The following is an 11,258-nucleotide window of genomic DNA, read 5'->3' as shown; positions in this document are numbered from 1 at the left end:
TGTAAATACATGTGTTCTTAAACCCTAGGCTTGATGACCCTAGGAAGTAATATAGGTAAATAGATCAAGAGACAAGGATATTGAGTAAGTCATGTATGTATCTTAGTCAGGAAAGAAAGATCGGGATGTAAGCATGTATTAGTTGATTAGTTAGGCAGTAGAGGCCGAGAGGTAATACTGTGTAGGTAATAATTAATCTTCCCATAAAACCCCTAAATCTGAAGTTGATTGCAACCATAAAGCGAGTACTATTTAGATTTAATTTTGTTTTCCCATCTTAACCTTTAATATTGGTTGTCATAATATGATTTTTAATAAGTACTATTTAGAACTATTTCTATATATATTTAAATTTAATTCAACCTCTTTTAGGTACGATCCTCATAATACTTCCCTGTGTTCCATTGTACACTAATCTATATTACAATTCGACATATTCACTTGCAGATACCACATTTAATATATATATTTGTACAATTTTAACTCTAAATGTTCGCACGTTTGGAGGGGTTCAGTTATAAATGATGGTTTGATTGATATAATTTATGTATTTTCATTGGTAATTGTTTCGGTAACGTTTGTAGCATTCCGTAACTTGGACCCGGCGATTAGGTCGGACGAGGAGCGTTAAACATCAACTATGCTTTGGTGTAATTATACACATGAAATTTTAATTGTGGTTTAAATGTATACTTGAAACTTTGATTTTGGTTCAATTTTTGTATATTTAAAGAAATAAATACATCAATTTATATTTACATTGGATAAATATAATTACTTGTGTATGCAACGTATAAAAATAAAATGATGTTACATCGATAATAGTGTGATAAATTATGACAATAAATTAAAATCAAAATTTCATGTATAAAATTGTACAAAATAAAAATTTATGTATAACATTTTATATTAAACTAAAATTCATGTGTTGGTTTAATATTTATCCCTTATATAAATTTAGAATTTTTACAATTATAATGTTTGATATATTTTAACATAGTTAAAATATAATTAATTTAAATTTATTATATGAAATAAAATTGTATAATTTAATAAATTAGATAAATTTTAAAAAGACCGTCTAGAATTACGTATATATAAACACTTGTTCTATCAATTTAAAACATTATTACATGGGCAAGAGAGAAAAATAAAATTCCTTATTTCAAACAGCCACACCAAAAGTACCGAATTTATAACATTCTTTTAAGAGCATAATAAATAGGGTTAAAATTAAGATGCGTGATCGATCAACCTTACCCACCAATATTTTATATATATATATTCACGTGTTGATGAAGTTAGTTGTCATAGTGAAGTGGAAGATTAGTGAAACTAATATATATTAATTAACGATCAAAGATATCAGCTGGAGGAATGAAGGAATCAATGGAGAGTCCTTGAACATTGAAAACAACATCGTCAATGCTCCAAAATTCTTCCATTCGACTCCTGCTGTGCTGCATCGACAGCTCCCCGAATCGGAAAACAGTGGCGATTGACCTTCCTTGATGCGCTATCAAGACGCCATCCACATCTCTGTAATCTCCGATGCTGCTTCCGATGGTTGTTTCCCAATAGGCACAAGCACACCCACCTTCATTCTCTTCTTGGGTTTGAACTCTGGTTAGATGGGAGTCCTCCAAGTATATGAGTAACCCACTCTTTTGGGAAAAGTAGCCGTATAATACATGCCTCATTACTTCTGCTGGTCCTTCGTTTCGTTCCATCACCGCTGCACGGTCGGCGCATACTTTTAGGACGAAGCAATCCTCGTCGCCTATTCGTTTCTCGCCTAAGCATTGGGCTTTAGCAAATAAACTGGCTGTTGTCTTTGGATCTAGACCCTGAATTCATCATCCCCGTTAAACCCCATCTTTGTGTAATTAATTAAAATCATCATAACACGTAAAAAGGAATTAAATGAAATACAATACAATTTCTTGAGTCTCGTATATCAAAATCGATTATATATATATATCAATTAATAATGTAACTATGAAATTTTATATAAAAAATATTTTTACCTTTTGAAATAATCAAATATTAAATCCTATCACATATTAAAGCTCCAAAACAAGACAGAAAAGGTCATTCCGTTTTTGCTTTTTCTAATTTAAAAAAAAAAAAAAAGGATTGCGTTTGGATGAAGGATTAGAATGTAGGATTTCATTTTTTGTCAAGTTATCTATTTATTTATTTATAATTTCACATGAATTAATTTATTTGAGTAACAATATTAAGAATTTCAAAATTACATAAAAGATCTCTTAAGATGTTTCTCCTTAGTTAGGAGGGTATAATTGTAAAAAGCTTATTTCTTTCTTTCGGAAATTTCATTTATATTTATAATTTTAACAATATTTACCTACAGTCATGTATAGGGTTATAATATTATCTATTTTCCAAGGCTCATCCATAGCCGGGCTGACTAAGTTGGGATACATTTTATGTATGATATTAACGGTATATATATTTGCTAAGCTCGGTTGGATCTAAAATTCGGTATCCACCCAACCTATTTATATTTATAAATATTTAATTTAAGGTGATTTAGATTCACACCTTGATTTTTTTTCTATTTTTTAGAAAAAAATAATTTTTTATTTAATATTTAGAAAATTTATATATTTTTCATTTATCATTTTTTAAAAATAATTTAATATATTTTTCAATATTTACATTGTAATATTAGATATTTAATTTTTCATATAATATAAAATATAATATATAAGAGAAAATTAATATGCTTTTAATTTAAATGTAATTAGATTGTTAATTGAGTCTTAACTTGATTGGCATGGTATTGTTGTCAATGCATGAGGACATGAGTTCAAGAGTACTAAACCACTTTATCTTTCTATTTATGAGTTGTTCTAAATATATTATCTCAAAAAAAGAGAAGATATGATCAAAACTTATAATTCTATTTTATTTTATTTTATTTATATCTATTTTTATTTTTTAAAAATATTCTATTCAAAATAAAATAAATTCTATTGTGATTGCTAACCCTCCCTTTACTAAAGTTTTTTGAACATGTGTAATTTTATGTATTTGTCATCATTCCCATAAATTGGACAGCAAAAGAGGGAAAAGGATTAGACAAATAGTAAAAAGGGGATGATTTGAGATTAAGTGAATGAATAAATAAATAAATAAATAAATAAAAGAAGGGGGGAAATACCCATAAAAGCAAAGCAAATAATACAGGGTATAGTAAAGAGGGAAAAGCAAAAGGCAAAAAGCAAAAGGCAAAAAAGCAAAAGGCAAAAAAGCAATCCCAAGATGGAAGTGGAGGGTATTGATAGATGTACGTGATTGAGCAATTACAATACATGAGATGTGATGATGTCAGCTTCCAAATAATATAATCCCTACACTCAGATTTATTTTCCTTTCCCATGTTAAAGAAAAGAATATGTGTCTGCTAAAGCATGAGACAATCCCTCCATCCATCCTTCTCATTTATATTCCCATTTTCCTTGGGATTCTCCTCTTCATCTCCCTTCTTATTTTGTCTTTCTTTGCTTTTCAATTTATCCCTACCTTTAGCATAGTTTTATTTCCTAATCTCCAAACTCAATTACTTAGTTAATTTCTTTTCATAATATTGCATGGTTAAGTGGTCATCTAAATACATCAAAGCTATATCATATATAATGTATTTAACAAATATAATAATATAGCCAATGAGATCTTTATATTGTCACTAAAGTAGGGGTTTTAAGATTTTTAACGTTGATGTTTAAATTTTATTATATGAAATAATGTGTGCTTTAATCTGTCAAAACCTATAAAAGGAATGAAAAATACATATATAAATGCTATGAAACTTATGTCATTCCTATTATTACGATAAAAACGATGTCAATTAAAATAAAGTGCAATCAATTTTGTTAATTAATTTAGTTTAGTTTAATTAATTAATTCAAATTATTCAATACCTATAATTTATATGGAAATTAATGATATGTATTTTTCAAGATTTTAATATATTTAATAATTTGCATTACAATTACATCTATATTAAAAAAAATCTTAAACTAATACACTTTGTTTAATAAATCTTCATATTAATTTTTTATTACAAAAATAGTATAAAGACTTCTTTAAACAAAAAATAATAGTATTGTGTTTTTTTGATATATTAGCCATATTAATAAAAAAAATACCGGATGTATTTATACGAATTATTAAAGTTAATTACCTGGCCAAATAAATTATTGAAGTGACAATGTTGGTTTTAGTGATTCTTAATTATGAATTTTTCTCTCCTTCTTCGTCAATTTGTTGTAGTTTATTAATGTTAAATCAAAATAGGAAATTGAAAAAAAAAAAAACCAAGAAAGTTAATAATGGTAAGGAGAAAAATGAATGAAGTAGGTAGATACCTGGATAATGCGGCGCAAGGGACGTTGAGGACCCTTGGCAGCATGTGTGCCAAGCCAAGATGTGTGTCGCCACACTGTTTTGCCATCGCTGCCGGCAATAACCTTGTTGCCTCCGACAACAAGCTCAAGAGACCACATCTCAGGCTTCATTTGCCAAACCACAAAGCACCCACCCATTTCTTGACTCCTTGTCCCTAAACTTTTCACGATGTTCTTCCCTTTCCCTGACCCTCTTGATATCTCCGTCTCACAACATATCATCTTCACACTCCCTGTTGCATACATGTTTTTCGCCCCACATTTCTGCCGCTGTTTCAAGCATCCCGATGCTGCCAAATATTGTTGTATTATGTAATGCGCTGTCGATGTTTCCTACACCATCAAAACACATATATAAGATAATGTACAATATGGCAAGATTATATATGTGAAACTTACGATAGGAATGTCTTTGAGGCGAATGTGATGAATTGGGTGATTAAGTAGCGGAATAGGGGCGAGAGGGCAACCCAAGACGCCAAGCAAAAGTCTTAAATCGTGCCTCCTGGCAGGAGGAATGCTTCCGTTTCCATAAAAATATTTGGACATGGAAAAGCTAGTTGGTGATGATGAAAAAGACGATCCCTTCTGTGTTCGAAACCATTCTCGGATTACTTCCCAAGATCTCTCCTTCTTGTTTCCTTCTTCTTGCATTTCTGGGTCCATTGGTCCTTCCAATAATGGCGTTAGTGTCTGCGTGTACCAGCTTTGCTTCCTTCTTGCTCTTGTCCCCATAGATTTTGATGGATAAAACACAATTCAGTATATATATATCTTCTTTTTCTCCAAAGAACTTAGAGAGTGTGAGATATATAAAGGTTAAAGAAGCTGAGAAACTAATAGAAAAATGGGTTTTTTGTTTTTTTTTATGACAAGATTGAAAAAGAAGGGACTGCTTAACCGTTCAACTAGATAGAGAGAGAGAGAAGACCCAGGGGAGGGGAGGGGAGGGGAGGGGAGGGGGATATGTTAATAATAAATAAACGAATAAAACCCGAAGCACAGTCGCATGTTGGTCTGTCTTTTTCTTTTTCTTTTTTTTTTTTTGTATTTTAATGGAGTAACTTAAGGAAAAAGAGTTGTTAGATATACGAACTTTAATCTTTTAAAATTTAATTTGTATGAACATTTTCTATCTTTACCTTTAATATTCTTTTTGGCTTTTGGACTTGGACTTGATATTTATAACAATAATAATTTTAACATGTTGTGAAACTTTAAATATTGTCTTGAGCAAACCTTTTTTGTACAATCAGGCAGAGTGTCCTTTCTTGAGGCCCGCATTGCCTTTCATTTCCCACCAAATTAATTTACTAAGGTTGATGAAGGATTACCTTTCTTGGAAAATGAAACCATATCATACACCACATTAATTATATTATCATTTTGATTACTCCACCACAATTATAATTAATACAATGTCTAGTATATATGTTTTCAATCTTTGAAACAATTAATGGCCTATTTGTTTTGCTTTGGCCAACAACCTTTTGAAATTCATTAGGTGGCCATCTCGGACTTGACTCTTGAGCAAAGTAACATAAACTTTCTTTGATGTTGAATGAAAACATATATAGGATAAAGTGTATCCAATCAACTTATAAATTTAGTTCATGACTATCATTAATAAACATGAGTTTCATGTTGCCTTTCAATTAGTATCTATTCAAGAAAATTGATACTAGGTATTTAGATTTGTTAATGTGAGCTTGGATCAATATAGATTTGGGTTGATAGTTGAATTGTGAAATTGAAAAAAAAAAAGAGCAATGAGAACATTAGAGTTATGAAAATGTAAAGACTTACAAGAGAAGAGGAAGAAAAAATAAACCTAAATCAATATTGGATTCAGGATTATGTAAAGACTAAAAAAATAAAAGATGATTAATAGTTAAGTTGTCCTAAAGTTTTCTTCAAGAGCCTTTTTTTGCTTGCCTTCCCTTTGCCTTTCATGTGATTTTCCTTGCATTGGAGTCCAAGTTGTTTTGGGATTGACTCCTTTTGTAACACCTCATATATGTCCTGATGACTAGTACGGTTAGGAGATGCTACCAAACACTTTCTTAGCTTATACAAAAAGTTTCTTTTAAAAAACGCCATTTAAGAACTTAATAAAATTCTCTTTCAAATATATTCCAACCTTTAAGAAACTTGAATACATTTTTAAAATTACTTTAAAACATTTCTCATATGTTTGGACATGCACAAAATATAAAATGGGGTTTCGGGGGCTCAAAAAGATAAAAAAAATTTTTAAGTTGCATAGGTGCAGAGACTACAAGTCTCGAGACTTAGGCAGCAAGTATTAAGACTTGGCTTGTAAGTCTCGAGAATTAGATCAAGACTTAGGTGCAGAACTATAGATTTTTAGCTTTGATGGTTGATCTGTCGTAATTCAGTGTAGCAGATTAAACTAGTTTTCACAATCAAGGAGCTTGAATACAAGCATTTTCGTTATGTTTTATTAGTTTTATTTACATTCAATCAAATGTGCAAATTGATTCTTTTATTGATCTTAGGGGCCGAATGAGGCCTAAGGGAGAGCTAACGCACTTTGCGAGTGTGCGGGAGAGCTTTAGAAGGCATACTAAACCAATACTAATCGTTATGTCGCAACACGGGATGTTCGATGTCGCAACATAGGGAGCAGAATGGAGAAAGCTCATGACTGCCTTCGATGTCGTGACATAGATTAAAGGTGTCGCGACATACCTCTAAAGATAGCCCAAGAGGAGTATATTGATTGCCATGTCGCGACACAGGTCCTGGTGTGTCGCCACATCAACTCTGTGACGAAAATTAAACACGAAGCAGAGGTGTTTTGGTCTACACAATCAAACTTAAAGCTCGAGAACATCAACTAACCTAGGGTTAAGGATGACGACAACTTAGAATCTATAATATAGGCTTTTTTAGCACATGTGATGGACACCATTCACTTAGCCTAGATTTTCTTTAGTAAATTTAGTTTAGTTTTTCTTTCATTTTTAGGTTTTAGAATTTATTTCAGTTGTTCTTCGTTGTTCTCAAGAGATTTGAATTATGGAAAGCATTCAAACTTTGTGGATTTGCAATTAATCTCAATACAATTAGGCTTTTTCATATACTTTATACTATCAATTTAATTAGCATGCTTTCTCTTTGTATTGATTCTATATTGTCTATGAAAACCATGAGGAACTAATCCCTCTATGAGGGATTAGCGAGTGGAGGTATGATCTATTGACTATTCTGTAGGGTTACTCAACGGATCAACTATTTAGGAAAGGAAGAACATGAAACAAACCCTAGGCCTGGCAATCCTGGGAAGTCATCAAGGTAGGAATTAACCTAAAATTGGTATGACCCATCTGTTAATACCTTCACCCCAAGCCGGTTTGGACTGTGAGGTCGGAAGATAAGTAGTCTTTGCTGACTCGTTATGTTAGTGGAAGATCGAAAGATCTTGCTAAGGTAGCGACTAGTTGATTGACGAGGAACCTGAAACGACAGTTGATGGGGATTACCGAAGTGAGCTAATCACCCATAATCAAGAATTGATTCATTCTCCTTTTCTATCTCTTGAAGTTTATTTCTTTTATGATATTTTATTTTATTATTATAAAAACCCTAAAAATAATTTATTTTATGTTTTTGTACTATAACTAATTTAAAGTACTCATTAGATCTTTTAGTGTTTAAGTTAGAATTGATTTAGCACTCGCCTCCCTTGGGTACGATCCTCGGAGTACTTACCTATTTTGTTGTAAAACTATATTACAACTCAGCCGGTATACTTGCGGATATCGCCTCATATTTTTATTTTTTATTACAGTATATACACTCTAGACGTTAGTACGTCTGGAGGCAGTCAAGTTGTTGACGCCATTGCTAGGGAGGGAACGTCATTAGTTTATTTTTAATTTTTGCACATAAAAGAATAGTTACAAAATTTTTAAGTTATAGATATGATTTTATTTTAATTATTATTACTAATATTTTCTTTCTGGGTTAGTGTATGACTTGTAATAAGGGTACACCAATTGTAGTTGTCACAAATCCAAAGAAAATAATCCGAAGAAATTGTCAACAGCAACAACAGCAGCAACAACAGATGCAAGTTCTACCACCACCTGTTGCAGGTAACATACAATGTGAAAGTCCACTATTCGGTGATGCTGACGATAACGCCCTAAAACACCTACTGGCACCACAGCTACTCGTAAACATACACATCGCTTGGAGTGAAAGAACCCTAAGGGATTATGCCTTACCAAGTTTAGACATGGTTTAGGAAAGTATAGCAAGGCCGGTAATTACAACTAATAACTTTGAGATAAAAACAATGATGATTCAGAATAATCTGTAGTTTATGGGCACTATGAAAGAGGACCCTAATCAACATTTAAAACGGTTTCTCCAACTCTGTGATACTTTTAAGTATAGCAGGGTCACTAATAACGCTATTCATCTTCAGTTGTTCCCTTCTCTTTGATTGATAATTCCATTTCTTGGTTAAACTTGCAAGCATCAAGGTCTATCACAACATGGGGTAGATTCATATCTCGTTTTTGTTTCTTTGGAATGGAACTTATTTTGTGATTCCTCAAGTTGAATAGTGGATTGTGTTTTTTTTTGTCAACATGTTGTTAACATGAAACTTAACATAAGATGACAACAAGAAGTAATAATTTCCCAAAATCTAGTTAGAAATAATTCAACATTAACAATTCATGCACAATTGAAAAAGTTAAACAAATGAAATCTAAATAAAGCTTTTTGGGAAAATGAAATTTCTTACTACCTTTTTTATTAACCATTAAAAACACAAAGGAGCAACTTTAGAATGCAACAAAGTGGTGGTGTTGGGTTGGGGTTTTAGGGTGATCAATGACAGCTTGGGTAGTGGTTTGGTTGAAGGTCAAGTGCGACAACTTGGTGGTTTAAGAGAGTAGAAGTTACGATTTAAGGAACTTAATGGTGAATTCTTTTTTAGAATTTAAGGGTGGCAAGTTGTGGGTTTATGGAGGGTGAATGACTAAAGGTAGGTGGTAGATTGAAGGTGCACTGGTGGTTGCTGTTGAAAAGGGCAGGTGCTACTGGTTTTACAGGTTGTAGTATCGAGTTTAGAGAAAATGGTGTTAGGTACGGTAGTGGAGAAGTTTACTAGGGTGGTTGGCAGTTTTGGGAGATGGAAAAAGGTGTAATGTGCGACTGCTGGTTGTATTTGTTGTTATGGAAAGGTGGTGAGGTGTGGTGCAACGATGCAAGGAGTTTGTTAAGGTCGCCGACGACTTTAATAGTTGGAAGGAGTGTGAAATGCTGCAATAGAGGGTTTAGATAGGGCCGACAATGGATTGAGGGTTTATGGTAAAAGGGCCAATGATTGGAAAAATAAGAGGGATGAAAAATTTCTAGGGATTAAGGTGTTGCAATTAAAAGTCTAATTGCGAAATCTTATACAACTTAGTAAAAATAAAAAGCGAATATTATCAATCATAATTCTACTGAAATTCTAATAACAAATAATATATATTATTACTTATAAAATATGTGTTTATATATTTTTATTAATTGTTAGTTTCTTGAAAAATATTTACAACAACACAACCATTTATTTAAAATAAATAAATAATGTAACTGCATGTGAAAATTAAAAAAATAGAAAAATTAGGTTAGAACTAACCCTTTATTGAACAAAATCAAAAATTTTATTAAAACACTTAGAAAATACTTTCTCAAAGAATTATATAAAAAGTATTTCTTAGAAAACATTGGAGGGGTCACAAGTGGTCTTGCTTAAAATCTAATCTCCTAGACAAAATTTCTTTGAATATAATAGTTAAGAAAATAGTGTCTAAGTCGATTATTCGAAATCAAAGTGAAAAGTTTAAAGATCCAATAAAATGAAAGATTTTTTATTTCACTTAGCTTTATCACCCCAATAATGTTTAAGGTGTTGACCATTGACTTTAAACCTACCTCCTTTACTGCCATGTAGTTCAACAACCCCATATGGAAAGACTTGACAAATGGTGAATGGACTGGACCAACGAGATCTGAACTTATTGGGAAAGAACTTTAATATGGAATTGAACAATAACCTATTAACCTACTTCAAACTCGTGGATTTGGATGTGTTTTTCATGCCATATTTTTAGTTTCTCTTTACATAGCTTGGCATTTTCATAGGAAAACATTCGAAGTTCATCTAATTCATTGGGTTGAAGCATTCGTTTCTCTCTCGCAAGTTTAAAATCCATATTAAGCTACTTGAGAGCCTAGTAAGCTTTATGTTCTAACTCCAAAGGCAAGTGACAGACTTTCCTAAGAACAAACTGATAGAGAGACATCCCTAAGGGTGTTTTGTAATCTATCCGATAGGTCCACAAAGCATCATCCAATCTCTTGGCCTAATGTCGTCCATTTGGACGGACTACCTTCTCGAGTATACCTTTTAGCTTCTTATTTTCTAACTCAACCTGCCCATTTGTTTGTGGATGGTAAGCTGTGGCAATATTATGTTTCACTCCATGTTTTTTGAGCAATCATTTCAACCATTTGCTCATAAAGTGGGACCCTTCATAACTGATGATAGCTCTTGCGGTTTCGAACCTTGAGAACACATGCTTTTGTAAGAATCTCATCACCACCTTGGCATCATTTTCCAGACACACCTCGGCCTTAATCCATTTAGATATGTATTTTCCATTGCTATTAGAATATACCTCTTACCAAAAGAAGAAGGAAAAGGACCAAGAAAGTCAACACCCCAAATGTCAAATAATTCTACCTTAACAATGTTTCTGTTAGATATGTTTCTAGTCCTCTGGAATCGATAACAAT

The 11,258-nt window shown here is 32.1% G+C and overlaps 1 protein-coding gene across 1 annotated transcript; it reads right to left on the bottom strand.

Annotated features, from left to right (window-relative positions):
- Positions 1 to 1,146: 1,146 nt before the first annotated feature.
- Positions 1,147 to 5,395, bottom strand: LOC107948488 (uncharacterized). The gene is made up of 3 exons (XM_016883050.2): positions 4,833 to 5,395; positions 4,395 to 4,766; positions 1,147 to 1,847 (listed from the first exon to the last, which is right to left on the bottom strand). Exons 1-3 carry the CDS (start codon positions 5,166 to 5,168, stop codon positions 1,350 to 1,352), a joined length of 1,206 nt encoding a protein of 401 aa, XP_016738539.1. The 5' UTR covers positions 5,169 to 5,395; the 3' UTR covers positions 1,147 to 1,349.
- Between the last annotated feature and the right edge of the window lie 5,863 nt (positions 5,396 to 11,258).

Source organism: Gossypium hirsutum, chromosome A04, assembly GCF_007990345.1.
Source record: "Gossypium hirsutum isolate 1008001.06 chromosome A04, Gossypium_hirsutum_v2.1, whole genome shotgun sequence".
In the NCBI taxonomy this organism is placed as follows: domain Eukaryota; kingdom Viridiplantae; phylum Streptophyta; class Magnoliopsida; order Malvales; family Malvaceae; genus Gossypium; species Gossypium hirsutum.
The sequence above is the reverse complement of the archived record's forward strand: the minus strand, read 5'-3'. Positions and strand labels throughout refer to the sequence as shown.